At 45.6% G+C, this 17,605-nt stretch overlaps 1 protein-coding gene across 1 annotated transcript in view; it reads right to left on the reverse strand.

Moving 5' to 3' along the window:
- Positions 1-372: 372 nt before the first annotated feature.
- LOC144668737 (zona pellucida sperm-binding protein 3-like) overlaps positions 373-17,605 on the reverse strand; it is a 66,696-nt gene continuing 49,463 nt past the window's right edge. The window contains exons 4-9 of the mRNA XM_078531067.1: positions 15,806-15,921; positions 15,614-15,717; positions 15,345-15,522; positions 15,132-15,258; positions 14,974-15,051; positions 373-462 (exon numbers count right to left, since the gene is read on the reverse strand). Of these exons, the coding sequence (XP_078387193.1) occupies positions 373-462; positions 14,974-15,051; positions 15,132-15,258; positions 15,345-15,522; positions 15,614-15,717; positions 15,806-15,921 (693 nt within the window). The remainder of the gene's footprint in view (positions 463-14,973; positions 15,052-15,131; positions 15,259-15,344; positions 15,523-15,613; positions 15,718-15,805; positions 15,922-17,605) is intronic.

Here is a 17,605-nt window from a genome sequence, read left to right on the forward strand (position 1 = left end):
GCACTGCCTGAAGACATGCTGGAAGCAGATTCAATAGTAAGTTTCAAAAGGGAACAGGATAAATACCGATAGGGGGGATTTGCAGGGTTATAGGGAAAGAGCAGGCAGGAGAGACAAAGCAAAATCGCTCTTTCAAAGATGGTACAGACATAATGGAGCAAATGAATTCCATCCAGGCTGTATGATTATCCAAACCTGTGATTACAGAATCCAGTGAGTCCACACCTCGTGTACAATTGACATTCAGCTGTTAACTAGTGCACCATCCAGATTCCATCACTTACTCATCAAAATACAAGGCTATGACTGTGACATACGCTACAAACTGGCTTGTTCCATGCTCACATCTGATCCAAAACTGCAGATATTTCCTTAGATCTGCAAGTGGATTTCATCGAAATGGAAATTGAAGACATCTTTCATATCGACCGGCTGAATTTCGGGAAGAATAGATGCCAGCAACTGCAACAAGAGATGTCCAATGTTCCTGTATTGCAACAGTTATGGAAGACTGTGATTGGAGGGTGGCCAGAGTCCTTCCAGGATGTTCCAGAGGCTCTAAGACTATTTTGGCCTCACAGAGATGAGCTTGGGATTCCCCAAGGGCCAGAAAGTCCTTGTTCTCTTAGACCTGACATCCTCCAGCAATTGCACCAAGTGTATATGTGGATAGATTGAACCAGGAAACAGGCTGGAGAACAGTATAGTGATCAGGTATGAATCTAGACATCGAGTGATAAGAACGTAAGAAACAGGAACAGGAGTAGGCCATTCGGCCCCTCGAGCCTGCTCCACCATTCAATAAGATCATGGCTGATCTTCTTGTGTTTCGATTTCCACATTCCCATCTACTCCCGATAACCTTTGATTCCCTAGCCTAACAAGAATCTATCTACCCCTGCCTTAAAAATATTCAATGACCCCAACTCCACCACCTTCTGAGGCAGAGTCCCAAAGTCGCACAACCCTCTGAGAGAAAAATGTTCTCCTCATCTCCATCCTAAAAAGGTGACCCCTAAATTTAAAACAGTGCCCCCTAGTTCTGGACTCTCCCACAAGAGGAAACATCCTTTCCACGTCCACCTTGTCAAGGCTGTTCAGGATCTTGTATAATTCAATCAAATCACCCCCCTCACTCTTCTAAACTCCAGTGGAAACAAGCCCAGCCTGTCCAACCTTTCCTTAAAAGACAACCCACTCATTCCAGGTATCAACCTAGTAAACCTCCTGTCAACTGCCTCCAATGCATTTACATCCTTCCTTAAATCAGGAGACCAAAACTGTGCAGAGCATTCGAGGTGCAGTCTCACCAATGCCCTATATAACTGAAGCAAAACATTCTTACTTATATGTTCAGTTCACCCCGTAATAAAGGATAGCATTCCATCAGCCTTCTTAATTACTTGCAGTACCTGTACACTAAGTTTTTGTGGCTCATGTACAAGAACATCTAGATCCCTCTGCACCTCAGAATTATGCAGCCATTTTCCATTTAAGTCATACTCTGCTTTTTTGTTCTTCCTGCCAAAGTGAACAACTTCACACATCCCACATTAAACTCCATTTGGCAGATCTTTGCCCACTCACTCAACCTTTCTATATCCATCAAGAACCTCCTTATGTCTTCTTCACAAAATACTTTCCTACCTATCTTTGCGTCATCTGCAAATTGAGCTACCAGCCTTCACTCCCCTCATCTAAGTCATTGATGTAAATTGTAAAAAGTTGAGGCCTCAGCACAGACCCCTGTGGGTCTCCACTTGTTCACATCCTGCCAGAGGGAATGTGAGGCGTGCCAAGTCAACATGCCCTGACATCAGAAGAATCATTATTACCTCACAAGGTACCCACACATCCAATAAACATTTGATGGTCCAGAACCTGAGTATTGCTGAAAAAAAGAGACAGTTTTTGTCAAAGCTTTTCATCTTGCACTCGTCAGGACAATTTGCAAGAATGGCAATATAAGGGAAAAAACAAATTTATACTGTGTGAGCAGAGAGTGCTGATTGGTTAGCAAGTAGACTCTGATGGTCGAGATGCTGCCATGGAGAATGCACCAGGTGATGGTGACTTACAGTTAACTGCTAAGAATTGTTTGAAATGTAAACCAGGCAGCTTGACTCTGATTGATCAAGACATTGCCCTGAGGAATGAACGAGTGAATGGCTGTCACTTATTTTGTTCAGTTAAACAGGCGCAATATGCGTACATGTTCTTTCTGTCTGCAATGAACAGGGCCCTGTGAATAAATATATGTAGCTTCCAGTACACATAAATGGGCCACACTGTGAGGCTGCCTGACAATCTTAAATTCTTAAACTGATCATCAGCATAATTCTTAGCACACTGCTGATTGTTTAGCAAATGTTCTCCAATCGCGAATCATATCTAATGTTGCACATTATGTTTATGGGCTGGTTGGATCCAGCCTGTACCTTGCCCGTTGTGAACAGTGGATGGGACATGATGTTGATATGATCCGCCAGGTTTTGGGACATACGGCCTACATACCTAGCATCACACTGGCACTGAAACTCATATACCACATTACTCATTTGTGTGATAGGCAAAATGTCTTTTTGGCTTGATGGCAGCATCTTGTTAGTGGCCAATAGCACTCGTGTTGCTATTGCATTGTAGCAGTGTGAAACAACTAGCTTCACCTGCTGCTCAAATTTTGAGATACCTTGCCCTTCTAGAGTAGTGTGAGGTAGATTGGGCACTTTTCACAGCCAAAGGAGACAGTCTTAGGCCCGTTCTTGAGTTTGCGTGATATACAGTGCGAAATAATCTGATCAGGGTAGCCATTATCCTGCAGGATGCCTTTGATGAGCCCTATTTAAGCATCAAGCTTGCATGATGAGCAAATGGCTTGGGCCCTATTTTAAACTTCAAACAGTGCATGGCAGTTAAATGTCAATCACCATCAACTGGTGCATTCTCCATGGCAATGCCTCAACCAATCAGAGTCCACTTGACCAGCAATAAACACTCTGTTCTCATACAGTATAAATTTGTTGTTTCCCTTTCATTGCCATTCTTGCAAATTGACCTGACGAGAGCAAGACAAAAAAGTCTCCTTTTTCAGCGATACATCCAATAATTAGAATTTTAACCGATCTCTTCAGCATCCATGGGGTGATTTCTTGGTTGTGATGATTTCGCCAAATATTCATCAGTTCCATGATACATCCAGCGCAGCCACTGCCAACGCATTGGGTGGAATTTTATGCCGGCAGCATTTTACAGTCACGCCAAAGCTAAGGGACTTTTGAAAGGCTCCCGGCATTTTACAGCCCCACCCAGGCCATGACAGGGCTGTAAAATTCTGCCCACTGAGTTCAATCTTCAGCCTATTTGAGGCACCGTAAGAAGTGGTTTCGGACAACAGAGCCCAATATTCTGGAAAACCACTCAAGGTGATGTCTGAAAAGTGGGGAGTTGACATATTACCTCATCACCCACACTACCCCAGGCCCAATAACATGGCCGAATGGATGGTATGCAATGTAAAGTCTTTAATTATAAAATGTTGATCGAATCTTCCAGCACAGGAAGAGGCCATTCTGCCCACTTAGCTTTTCAGGCTCTTTGAAAGAGGGACCCAATTCATCCCATCCCCTCACTCCTTCCCTGTCGCCCTGCAAATTTTTCCTTTTTCAATAAATATCCACGTCCTATTTGAAAGTGAATTATTAAGTGATATTGAATCTTCTTCCATCCCCCTTTCAGACAATCATCATAACATCCTGTGAAAAAAAAAAATTTCTCCCCATCTTCCCCCCGGCACTTTTGACAATTGTTTTAAATGGAGTTGAAAGTTGTATTGGTGACTTCCTGATTCTGGTTGTGGACCTTGCCTGATGTTTGGGGAAGGACCGTACAGATTAACAATGACAAAAGGCCAATTACTGACCTACAGCTGGAGACTGAAAGGTCACCTTTAATGGTCAGAATCACAATGTCAGACCACAGAGCAAGATAGGATCAAACAGCACAGGAGGAAGTCATTTGGCCCATTGTGTCTGCGATGGCTCTTTACAACAATGAGCTGCAGTTCCACTACTTTAGAATGAATCAATATAAAAATATCCGTATAATTCAGGAGACTGGAGGACCCTCTCTAGCCAATAAAAAATCAAAGCAGCAAGTTTGTACAAAGTGACCTGTAAAAACTCCGCTGGACAGAGCTTTGTAATGTAAACTCGGTTTCCAATTGTTGGCTTGTATGCAATGCTGAAAAATTTTATTCACTTAAAGAATGTAAAACGTTAATTTTATTGGATAGTGTTATGATTCCCATAGAGACTGGTAACTTTAAAAAAAGATATGAACTTCCCAGTAAACAACACAAATAATCACATGACAAGATTTCATGTTTGAAAACCTTTGCTGTAACAAAACACCAAAATCAACCCAGGCTAAACAGTACTTAGTAGGAAACTAATACTCCAAACTAGAGAAAAGGTATTCTCCATTAACATCTTAACAGAGCCAAAAACACCACACCACATTTATACATTACATGGATCTCTCAGCAAAAACGTAATCTTCTTTTTAAAAGCCCAAATCCTTCCTGGTTTTAACAAGATATTTCTCACTGCCCAAGATTTCATTGAAGTCACGTAGCGAGGTCTCCAGGCAGATTTCATAGGAGGTCACATCCCCCTCTCCAAATTAATCTATTTTATCTTGAATTAAAGGAGGAAGTTTAAAACATAACTATCTTCTAAAGTCCACCATTTGCACAAACAGACATGTATGGTAAGCACTTACCCAATTTCTCAACATGCACTTTGAGCAGTTGTGACTCCTCTCTGGGAATGTGCATCAGTAAAATATGATTGTATATGTGAACAGAACTGCAGTGACTACACATTGAGCAGGGTGATGCCGCACAGACTGTTTCACCACTCCTCCAACTACCTTCCACATGATCCATCCAGCACCGGTGTCCAGTGTCAGGAGTGTGTGACATCTGCAACATGCAGTGCTGCCAAACCCCTCGGCTTCCCTGTGAACCCACAGCCTCTACCACCGAGAAGACAAAGGCTTCAAGTGTAGTGGAGAAACTACATAAACATCCTTCCCTGGAACATACACGGCATCTTGACATGTGGGGAATCGTCTTTAGTCAGTGTATAACAGTCGCGTGTGGATGACTGCCTTCAACACAGCACTCATGGTTGAAGTGCACCTGATAAACTCCATCTGATCTTTGAGTCTGATCATTGATGAACAAGAAATGCTGCAAGGAGCATCTCAATCCACAACCCTTGGTGTATTACAGCCTTATCTGAAGTTCTGGAGAAGGAAACAGCCTTCCACTGCTGGACATGCATGGGCACACCCTGGCTCCTGATGGTGTCAATGAGAGCTGGATTTCAGAATGCAGTCTTCAGTGCCAATGGTAAGGACCGCGTTCACTCTGTTAACATTCCCACTGAGGGTGCAAAAACAGACCCAAACATTCTTTGCAATAGATATGTGTGTTTACAACTTGTGTAATTGTGATGTTAGTGTGAGGTCATCCATTTTGGAATTGAAAAAATAAATTCCAAAATGTTCTAAATGGTTAGAAACCAGGAACTGGAGAGGAACAAAGTGGTTTGAGATTCCAAGGACACAAATTATTAAAAGCTGGTGGTCAGGTAAAGGTAGCAATAAAAAAACGGTGAGTGGAATGTTGACCCTTACCTCAAGGAAGCTGGATTGTAAAAGGAATGAATTTCTGCTTCAGTTGTATTGAACCTTGGTCAAACCCCATCTGGATATTATATTCAGTTCTGGGCACCCAGCTCAGGAAGTGCCGGGTAGATTCACCAGAATGAAAACGGTGCTTCGAGGGTTAAATTATGAGGAGAGCTTGCATAAGCCTGGCTTGTATTCCATTGAGTTTAGAAGATTGAGCAATGATCAGATTGAGGTGTTTAGACTGTTAAAAGGATTGAAATCGGCCCTCCTGGTACGAAATCCACTTTTACACTCTGTCCCCCTTGTAATGAAGCCCAGCATTCAACTTGCCTTCCTAATTCCTGCCTGGACTTGCATACTAACTTTTGGAGTTTCATGTATGAGGGACACCCAGTTCCCTCTGTACTGCAGCATTCTGCAGTCTCTCTGCATTTCAATAATATTCTGCTCTTCTGTTCTTCCTGCCAAAGTGGATAACCTCACGTTTTCCCACATTTTTATCCATCTCTGAAATATTGGCCGACTCCCTTAACCCATCGATTTCCCTTTGCCGGGATTTTCCAGCCTCATGTGGCAGTGCCCATCACAGGGGATGGGGCAGGTCAGCCAAAGTTCCATTAACTTTTGGCGGGACCGGAAGATCCTGGTGACAGGTGGTGCTGGAAAATCCTGACCTGTGTGTCCTGGCAATTTGCTTTCCCACCTATCCTTGTATTGGATGCAAATTTGTCAATAATACACTCGGTCCCTTCATCCAAGTCGCTCATATGGATTGTCAGTAGTTGAGATTCCAGCACGGGTCCCTGGGACACTCCTCTAGTGACCGTTAGCCAACTTGAAAATGAGCTAATTCTCCTGACTCTCTTTCCTTTAGTTACCCAAACCTCTATCCATGCAAATATATTACTCCCAACATCAGGAACTCTTGCCTTGGCTAATAAGCTTTTATATGGCATCGTATCAAATATCTTTTGGAAATCCAAATACACTACATTAACTGGTTCCCCTTTATCCACCCTGCTTGTTACATCCTCAAACAACTCACATGAACTTGTCCAACACAATTTCCTTTTCACAAAACTAATCTGCCGTTTGTATTCTGATTTTCTCAATTTTCTGCTCCTGCTTCCTTAACAATGGGTTTCAGTGTTGAGGAGAGGCGATGGTGTAGTGGAATTGTCACTGGACGAGTAACCCAGAGACCCAGGGTAATGCACTGGGGACCAGGGTTTGAATCCTGCCATGGTTGGTACTGGAATTCGAATTCAATGAAAAATGTGGAATTAAAAGTCTAACGATGACCATGGTGCCATTGTCAATTGTTGTCAAAACCCGTCTGATCTGCTATCCTTACCTGGTCTGGCCGACATGTGACTCCAGAGCACAACGTGGTTGACTCTTCCATGCAACTCAGTTGTATCAAACCACAACAAAGCACCAAACAAAGGAATGAACCGGAAGGACCACCCAGCATTCCCCTAGGCACCGGAAATGACAACGGCAAACTCAGCCTTGTCAACACTGCAAAGTCCTCCTAACTAACATCTGGGGGTTAGTGAAGCAATGGAATCATACCTTACAGATTAGGTCCCGGACACCACCATCATCATCATCCCAGCAGAAGTGGCGGCACTGTGGTATACAGTCGGGAGGGAGTGTCGACTCTGGACCCATGAAGTCTCATGGTATCAGGTCAAACATGAAGGAAACCTCCTTCTGATTACCACGTTCCCTCCTCCCTCGGCTGAAGAATCAGTGCTCCTCCATACCGAACACCAAATGGAGGGAGCACCTCTGGAGGGTGGCAAGGGCACAGAATGTACTCTGGGTGGGGGACCTTAATGTCCATCACCAAGAGTGGCTCATTAGCACCACCTCTGGCTGAGTCCTAAATGCCATAGCTGCTAGACTGGGTCTACGGCAGGTGGTGAGGGAACCAATAAGGGGAAAAAAAAATACTTGACCTCATCCTCACCAACCTGCCTGTCGCAGATGCATCTGTCCATGATAGTATCGGTAGGAGTGACCATTGCACAATCATTGTGGAGACCAAGTCCTGCCTTCACATTAAGGATACCCTCCATCGTGGTGTGGGGCGCGACCACTGTGCTAAATGGGATAGATTTCAAACAGATCTAACAAATCAAGACTGGGCTTCCATAAGGCGCTGAGCGCCATCAGAAGCTGCAGAATTGTACTCGAACACAACCTGTAACCTCATGGCCCTGCATATCCCCCACTCTACCATCATCACCAAGCCAGGCGATTGACCCTGGTTCAATGAAGAGTGCAGGAGGGCATGCCAGGAGCAACACCAGGTATACCTAAAAATGAGGTGTCAGCTTGGTAAAGCTATAACACAGGACTACTTGCGTACCAACCAGAATCAGCAACAAGTGATAGACAGAGCTAAGCAATCCCACAACCAACGGATGAGATCTAAGCTCTGCAGTCCTGCCACATCTAGTTGTGAATGGTGGTGGACAATTAAACAACTCACTGGAGGAGGCAGCTCCATAAATATCCCCATCCTCAATGATGGGGGAGCCCAGCACATCAGTGAAAAAGATAAGGCTGAAGCATTTGCAACAACTTTCAGCCACAAGTGCTGAGTGGATGATCCACCTCAGCCTCCTCCGGAAGTCCCCAGCATCACAGATGCCCGTCTCCAGCCAATTCGATTCACTCCACGTGATATGATGAAACAGATGAAGACCATGGATACTGCAAAGGCTATGGGCCCTGACAATATTTCAGCAATAGTACTGAAGACTTGTGCTCCAGAACTTGCCATGCCCCTAGCCAAGCTGTTCCAGTACAGCTCAACACTGGCATCTACCCGGCTATGTGGAAAATTGCCCGTGTATGTCCTGTACGCAAAAAGCAGGGCAATCCAACCCAGCCAATTACCGCCCCATCAGTCTACTCTCGATCATCAGTAAAGCAATGGAAGGAGTCATCAACAGTGCTATCAAGCAGCACTTGCTGAGCAATAACCTGCTCATTGATGCCCAGTATGGATTTCGCCAGGGACTCTCAGCTCCTGACTTCATTACATCTCCAGAACCTGTGGAATTTTGTAAGATGACAGCCCATGCATAAACTCTCTCTGCAGCCACTTCTTATAGGACCCTAGAATGCAGGCCATCAGGTCCAGGGGACTTGTCAGCTTTAAGTCCCATTAGTATTCCCATTACTCTTTCTCTCGTGATAGTGGTTGTTTTAAGACCCTTGCTCCCTGTAGCCCCTTGACCTTCCACTATTATTGGGATGTTGTTCGTGTCGTCTACCATGAAAACAGATTCAAAATAATTTTTGTTCATTCATGAGGTTTGGGCATCACTGGCTCAGCCAGCGTTTATGGCCCGTCCCTCATTGCCCTTGTGAAGGTGGTGGTGAGCTGCCTTCTTGAACCACTGCAGTCCCTGTGGTGTAGTTACACCCACACTGCTGTTAGGGAGGGAGGTCCAGGAATTGGACCCAGCGACAGTGAAGGAACAGCGATATATTTCCAAGTCAGATGGTGAGTGGCGTGGAGAGGATCTTCCAGGTGGTTGTGTTCCTATTTATCTGCTGCCCTTGTCCTTCTAGATGGTAGTGGTCGTGGATTTGCAAGGTGCTGTTATAGGAGCCTTGGTGAGTTTCTGCAGAGCATCTTGTGCACTGTGCATTGGTGATGCAGCGAGTGAATGATTGTGAATGGGGTGCCAGTCAAGTGGGCTGATTTGCCCTGGGTGGTGTCGAGCTTCTCGAGTGTTGTTGGAGCTGTACTCGTCTAGACAAGGGGCAATTATTCCATCACACTCCTGACTTGTGCCTTGTAGATGGTGGACAGGCTTAAGGGAATCAGGAGGTGAAATACTCAATGCAGGATTCCTAGCCTCTGATCTGCCCTTTTAGCCACAGTATTTATGTGGCTCTTCCAGTTCAGTTTCAGGTCAATGGTAACCCACAGGATGTTGATAGTGGGGAATTCAGCGATGGTAATGCCATTGTACGTCAAAGGGAAATTCTCTCTTGTTGGAAATGTTCATTGCTTGGTACTCATGTGGCACGAATGTTACCTGCAACTTGTCAGCCCAAGCCTGGATATAGTCCAGTTTTTGCTGCATTTGGACATGGGCTGCTTCAGTATCTGAGGAGTCCTGAATGAAGCTGAATATTGTGCAATCATCAGTGAACATCCCCATTTTTGACCTTATGATGAAGGGAAGGTCTTTGATGAAGCAGCTGAAGATGGTTGGGGTTTGGACACTGCCCTGAGGACCAAGGCTGTAATGAGGTCAGGAGCTGAGTGGCCCTGGCAAAACCCAAACTGAGTGTTAGTGAGCAGTGACAGTGCTATCAAGCAGCACTTGCGACGACCCCTTCCATCACTTTGCTGATGATTGAGAGTTGACTGATGGGGCGGGAATTGGCCGGGTTGGATTTGTCCTGCTTTTTGTGTGGACAGGTCACATCTGGGCAATTATCCACTTTGCTGGGTGATGCCAGTGTTGTAGCCGCACTGTAACAGCTTGAACAGGGGAACGGCAAGTTCTGGAGCACAAGCCTTCAGTACTATTGCTGGAATATTGTAAGGGCCAGTGCAGATGCAGATCCAGGGCCTTCAGCCATTTCTTGATATCATGTAGACAAGGTTGTAAAGAAGGCATATGGAAGGTTCTCCTATATTGGCAGAGGTATAGGATATAAAAGTGAGGATATAATGTTGGAATTGTATAAAACACTGGTGAGGCCGCAACTGGAGTATTGTGTGCAGCTCTGATCACCACATTACAGGATGGACGTAATAGCCCTGGGGAGAGTGCAGAGGAGGTTTACAAGAAGGTTGCCAGGTTTAGAAAAGTGTAGCTACGAGGAGAGATTGGATAGGTTGGGTTATTTTCCTTAGAACAAAGAAGGCTGAGAGGTGACTTGATTGAGGTGTACAAAATGATGAGGGGAATAGATAGAGTGGACAGGGTAAAATTGTTTTCCTTGGTGGAGAATTCTTGAACCAGGGGATAGGTGGCAGAAGGTGTAGGGGGTCATGAGGAAGAACTTTTTTACGCAGAGGGTAGCGGGTGTCTGGAATTCACTGCCCAAGTTGGTGGTAGAGGCAGAAATTCTAAACTCTTTTAAAAAGGACCTGGATCTGCACCTTAAGTGCTGTAAGCTGCAGGGCTATGGGCCAGGTGCAGGAAGGTGGGACTCGAAAGGGCACCCTGGGTGTCCTCGGGCTGACATGGACAAGATGGGCCAAATGGCCTCCTTCTGTGCTGTAACTTTTCTATGGTTCTATGTGGAGTGAATCAAATTGGCTGAAGACTGGCATCTGTGGTGCTGGAGACCTCAGGAGGAGGCTGAGATGGATCACCCACTTGGCACTTCTGGCTGAAGATTGATGCTAATACTTCAGCCTTGTCTTTTTGCACTGATGTGCTGGGCTCCCCCATCATTGTGCATAGGGATATTTGAGGAGTCCCCTTCTCCAGTGAATTGTTTAGTTGTCCACCACCATCCACAACTGGATGTGGCAGGGCTTAGATCTGATCCATTGCTTGTAGCTCTGTCTATTGCTGCTGCTTCCACTGTTTTGCATTCAAGTCATCCTGTGTTATTGTTTAATCAGGTTGACCCCTCATTTTTAGGTTTGCCTCGTGCTGCTCCTGGCATGCCCTCCTGCACTATTTATTGAACCAGGGTTGGTACCCCAGCTTGATGGTAACGGTAGAGTGGGGGATATGCTGGGCCGCAAGGTTACTGATTGTGGCTGAACACAATTGTGCTGCTGCTGATGGCCCACAGTGCCTCATAGATGCCCAGTTTTTGTCATACCAATACTGTCATGGACAGAGGCATCTGCAACAGGTAGATTGGTGAAGTCAAGGTCAGGTAGGTTTCTCCCTCACCACCTGCTGCTGACCCAGTCTTGCAGTTATGTCCTTGAGGACTCAGCAGCTGTGATGAACATTTAAGTCCCCCACCCAGAGTACATTTGTACCCTTCTTGCCCTCAGTGCTTCTTCCATGTGGTGTTTATCATGGAGGAGGAGTGTTGATTCATCAGCTGAGGTGGGGGCAGTAGGTGGTAGTCAGCAGAAGTGTTCCTTGTCCATGTTTGACCTGATGCCATGAGACTTCCTGGGGTCCAGAGTCAATGTTGAGAACTCCCAGAGCAACTCCCTCCCTCCTGTACACCACTGGGCTGCCACCTCTGGTGGGCCTGCCCTGCCAGTGGAACAGGACATCCCCAGGGACGGCGATGATTCATACGTATGACGATGTCAGGCTACTGCTCGGGGTGTCTGTGGGACAGCTCTCCCAATTTTGGCTCAAAGCACCATATGTTTGTAAGGAGGACAGGATTTGTCGTTGTTGCTTCCAGTGCCTAGGTGGATGCTGGATACATCCAGTTTCATTTACTTGCTGCCACTGAGTAGCTTGCTCGGCCATCTTGGGGCACCACCAATGCACAATGGTAACTGTGTACCATCTACAACATGCACTGCGCTAACTCAAGGCTCCTTAGACAGCAACTTCCAAACCCACAGCCTCTACCATCTAGAAGGGCAGCAGCTACATTTGAACACCACCTGCAATTTCCCCTCCAAACCACACCATCTTGTTGTGGAACTATAACTACCGTTCCTTCATTGTCACAGGGTCAAAATCCTGGAACTGCCTCCCTTGCAGCAGTGTGTGCAGCTGAATATCCATGGAGTGCAGCAGCTCACCATCACCTTCTGAGGGGTAATTAATGCTGGCCTTGCCAGCAATACCATCATCCTTGGAAAAATTAATAATGCAACTTCATCTTGGATCCCCCAGTCCCCAATGAATCCATTGGTCTCTCACAGGAGACCATTCTCCCTGCTCCAACCATCATCTCTGCTTAAGTCAAAGTGATTCAGTCTTGAATACCCAGGGAGAACAATTGGTTTAGTGATAACCACCAGAGCTGGCTGGACCCCATGAAGCAGTGTCCCGCTGTCCTATGCCAAAACTCATCACTATTCCAGGGTCATGCTACAATGTTAGGAACCCTCCATCTTCTCCACTCCAAACCATCTTTGAAAACCCTTTCCCATCACCAACAAGAACAAACAGTTCATGGACTTTGTGACAAAGGTTCAGATCAGCTGCTTCTGCCACCTCCCTTCCTTCCCCTCACCCATCAGGACAAACTTCCTCTCGGGCTCTTCCCTATCCTAGCCTGGACTGATGTCTTTCTCCATCTCCCCTCAGGCACTCTCCAACTTCATCTTGCTCCCGACCCCTCATCTCATGTACCCTCAACCTTACTCCCACTAAACTGTTGAGCACACAATTTCTCTTCCTGGTCTGACATGAGCTAATATTAATACTTTCCTCTCCTCAGGTACTCTCCCCCTCCCCTTCAATTTCACTCTCAATGGCCCTGCTTCAATGTCAGTTCAGGTTTGTTGTTCTCAATTCCCTACAGAGAGGAAATTATTCCCCAAACCCACCCTACCAAATCCTCCCAACAGTTTAAACACCTTAGATCAGACTCAACCTTCTATCTAGGAGTTAAACTGCTCCTCCCCCCAAACTTTATTCTGGCCAATCAGCAGCGAGACTAAGAACACAATGGCTCCTTTGCTGTTCGATGTCCAAACCTCAGAAATCCAGATGTGTGGGTGCCCAGAGTTTGGAAAACTGAAGCATCACATCTGAGAGAGGCCAACATCCCATTAGCCCCAATTAACCATTTACAAATGAGGTATTGGACTCAAATTTGTTCCTTCAGATAACAGCATGATTTTTCTAGTTTTTGTTCAAGGTGGATGACCTCACTCTCCATCACAGAACATGAACAATCATTTAGTCACTCATTCAATCCCTTTTGCTCCTGTCTGCATGAAAATTACCACCTGCAAACTTGGATATCCCTACAAATTATAAATGAAGTTCAGGCACCAGATCAGATCCCTGGCAACCACCACATGTCAATTCCTGACAGTCAGATGATGTTCTCCGGATCCCCAAACACTTCATTTTCCCTCCATGTCTGTGAAAGTTGGAATCCCTTCTGGAAGTCCAAGTGGACAACATCCTCATTAGTGAGCTCCGATGAAAATTGAGAGTTTAGTCCCATCCACTTAAAGCCATGCTGTCTCTCAGATCACCTTCTGTTTGAGCTGCAGATTAACTATTCCCCACAATAGACAGGCCTTTGTTAACTGGTTGACCAGTCAATTGTACAATTTCACCAGGTGTTAGAGATGAAAGACAAATGATTGCAAACAGGATGTTTATTTGATCGGTGTAGACCAGACCATACATACCCACTGATTACAGCAAACTTCAAACACTCCAATACAGTGAGCCCCCTCTCCAGGGGGTGAACATCACCATGGAAGAGAATGAGGCAGCCAGGCTCAGGAGCAGATCCACAAGGAGGACCCAGAACTGCTCACACCCCCTCCCCCACACTGGGTGGCTATAGATACCAAGCCTGGGGTCTGAAGCACAAAAAAATTTAGTTACTGCTTCTCTCTATCTTCAGTAAGCCCATCATCATCAGGCCGAGTTCTGTGCTTGGATAGACTAGCCCCAGCCATTAGTTCCACAGAGACATTTAACTAACATATGGAGGATGCAGAGAAATCAGGTCCCAGACACAAGGGAGAAGGAATCACTGCTTTATTGATCACTGGTTGACCAGAGTTTGCTTGTGTCTCCTGTACAGGAACAAGGCCGGCAATGAAGCAGAGATCAGAGAGACAGCTGTCACAGTCAGGGCCACGATCAGGACCACCTCAGACTGCACACCTACAAAGCAATGAGAAACCAATGGTTAGTGAAGGAAACACTGAGGGGAAAATGGAAACCAGCAGTTGGCCAACTCACCACCTGGAGACCTCTCCTGCATCCTTCGCTCAGCCTCATTCAGGGACTCTGTTGCCAGGTTGGTCACATCAGTATCCAGAATGAGCAGGGCTCCAAGTGAGGCCTCACCCTCCCACTTCAATCCAGCTTCACTCTCTGCAACATCAAACATTCCAGTTAGAGAGGGGAAAGGGGAACGTCTAACATCTAGAGGATCAATGTCCCACCACCTTCAGGTACAAGATCTCTCCTTCCTCTGGGACCAAACCACAACTCCCTTGTGGCACCACAGTTACCCACATGGCAACAGGCACAGATGTCAATGCTCGATTCCTCCAATGGGGTCAAGCTAAACAAGAGAAAGAGCCCATCAACCAGGTTGTGCATCACATCCCCACACAACGTCCCTGATGGAGAGAGGGGGAACTGACACATTCTGCACCTTCTGGAAAGTACAAGCTTTGTTCCTGGAATCCCTCTGATCCAATGGAGCAACTTTCAGGTGACAGGTGATGAAAATCTGAGGGACACATTCAACACACGTCATGATTCAGTGACTCCCTCCCAACATGGAGACCCCAATGATCAGCTTCCTCTTACCAAGGAACGGTCATCTCCAAGGAAACGGAACGCATCCAGGTCAAAGCGGAGCTTGTCCAGCTCCTGCTCGTCTCTTGGCAACACAAAGGTTGAAAAGGAGTCCTCAGCTTTGCTGTCCAGGAGGCAACTGAAGAAAGATTAAAAAGGGACAGGAAGTGAATCAAGTGAAGCCATTGAGATGGGACCAGCTGGAGAAAGCAGAGAGATCCTTACCCATTGTGGTCAATGAAGCTGTATCTCGGGGTGGAGTCCTTGTCTGGGCTCAGTGTAGCTACACAGCGGTCAATGTAGAGCTTCAGGGACATGTGGTTGATCATTGAAACAGAGGCCTCAATGTGAATGAGCTCACCCAGGTAGTAGATAGTCGAAGTGCGCTCTGTAAGCCAGTCACCTGAAGTACAAGAGGACAAGGGTTCGAGACAGTGGCTGTAACTCCCAGTGAGTGACTACAGGAAATCACTCCCCATCCACCCATCACATACCATTCATTAGGCGCAGAGAGAATGACAGATGCCCTTCTCCAGACTTGGTGGAGCTGAATGGGATCCAGGTGGGCTTGATGGGGTCACTGCTCACATTGCCCTTCCTGGAAAGGCAGGGGAGTCATTTTAGGACATCTTCAGAGACCACCAGCAGCTGTAGATCTTATTGACAAAGAGGGTAAAGATTCTCACCTAAAATAACGACACTCAATGGGAACGACAGCTCCATTCGTTCTCACAATGACAGATCCATGATACTCTGGGGTGTGGTTCAGGTGGGTGGTGTAGATGAGGAAATCTCCAATCATCTGAAAGAATCAGGTTAAGGAATGAAGAACTGATCTGAAATGAGAATGTTCTCCACAGGGGTTAACAATGAAGTCATCCCATCCCCTGAAAACAATTCAGAGGGGGATTGACAAGGTCAGTGTGAAGAGGCTGCTTCCTCCCAGCCGGAGGAAAGTTGATTATTAGGTGTAGGCTTCTCAGGTCAGGGGGTCACTTAAGATTAATGTGACAGGGAATTACTTCATTCAGCAGGTGGTGAATCTTTGGGATTCTATCCCAGAGAGCTGTGAATGCTCAGTCACGGAGTACGTTTGAGACAGATGGATTTATTTTGTGTCATTAAGGGAATGTTATGATGTGGCAGATGATGCTAGTCAGGTGGATCAAATCCACGAGGGAAACTTGATCATGCGCTCAACTGTTTTGCAATTAGTATTTTATTTTGAGATCAGTGTCTGGAATTCAGGAACAGCAAAGACTGCCACAAATTCAGGAGGTTTAGATAAAAATGTAAACATGAACTAAAAAAGAGATTAAGCACATACATAGGTCTATAAATTACTATAAGAACTCCCAAAATCTTCTGATTAATCTGGCTCCCAGTGACACCTTTATTAAGGCAACAGTAAAAAAAATTTGAATGGACCCAGGCAAAGCAACACCACCTGGACAGGAGAATTCAACACGAGTTAACACATCCTTGGTTCCTTTAGACAGGAACTTGATGCAGAGGCTGGAGGCTTCTCACATTTGTGAAAGATCTTAGGATGTCTTCACCACTGACTCAGCCTCATCCCCTTGACAGGTAAATTGCATTGTTCCCATATCTTGTTGCAACTTCACTTTTCATAATATAAAACTTGAGTACTAATTTATCAGTAACCTTTTGAAAAAATTAACACTTCAGCTTAGTTTCTGAAAGCTGGGTGTAACATCCCACCATCGCTTGGAAATTCAAGCTATCCGAAGTTATATGAAAAAACAAATTTTCATCACATCTCATTCTAAAACTTCAGCCATGTTTATGGATTTAGCATTTCAAAGCTCGATTCTTTTTGATGATTCAAAGCCTCCAGACCAACTGTCCAATTCAGCCCCACACAAATTATCCAAACCCCAATAATACAATAAAGCACAATATTAGGATATTTATCATATTTTGATGACAGGAATCAAAGAGCTTCAAAGAGAATCAAAGACAGGAACATGGCGGTTGTGTAGAAGTTCGGTCAGGATCTTAATGATTGGGGAACAGGCTCGAGGGGCCGAATGGCCTCATTATGGGCTGCAATGCAACCTCAGCCCTTTATCCAAAGAGGGCGATCATCAGAACAAGACCAGGATCCATTAATAGGGAAGTGACTCAACAAAAGGACAGCTTCAGGTAACAGTAAAAAGGAGCCACAAGTGGACAGTAACATGGAGCATGGAAATAGAAGAGTTTGAAGCCAGAGCACCAGTTATTCCAATGACAGGAAAAGTGGGAAGTGTGGAGTTCCTCTTTAGTCCAATACATCTCCATTCTCATTCCATTTTCTTCATTTAAGGCACAACCTGGTTGGATTAAACTGGACTGAAACCTCCAGTTGGATTGATCTGAATGAGGGGAATAGAGATGAAAATCCTCTAAACAACAAAAGGAAAAGCTTGGAGGATCCAAAGAGAAGGTTCAAGACCAATGGGGCTGATGTCATAGGTTGGAGA

The sequence above is a fragment of the Cetorhinus maximus genome, chromosome 28, assembly GCF_964194155.1.
Source record: "Cetorhinus maximus chromosome 28, sCetMax3.hap1.1, whole genome shotgun sequence".
Lineage (NCBI taxonomy): Eukaryota > Metazoa > Chordata > Chondrichthyes > Lamniformes > Cetorhinidae > Cetorhinus > Cetorhinus maximus.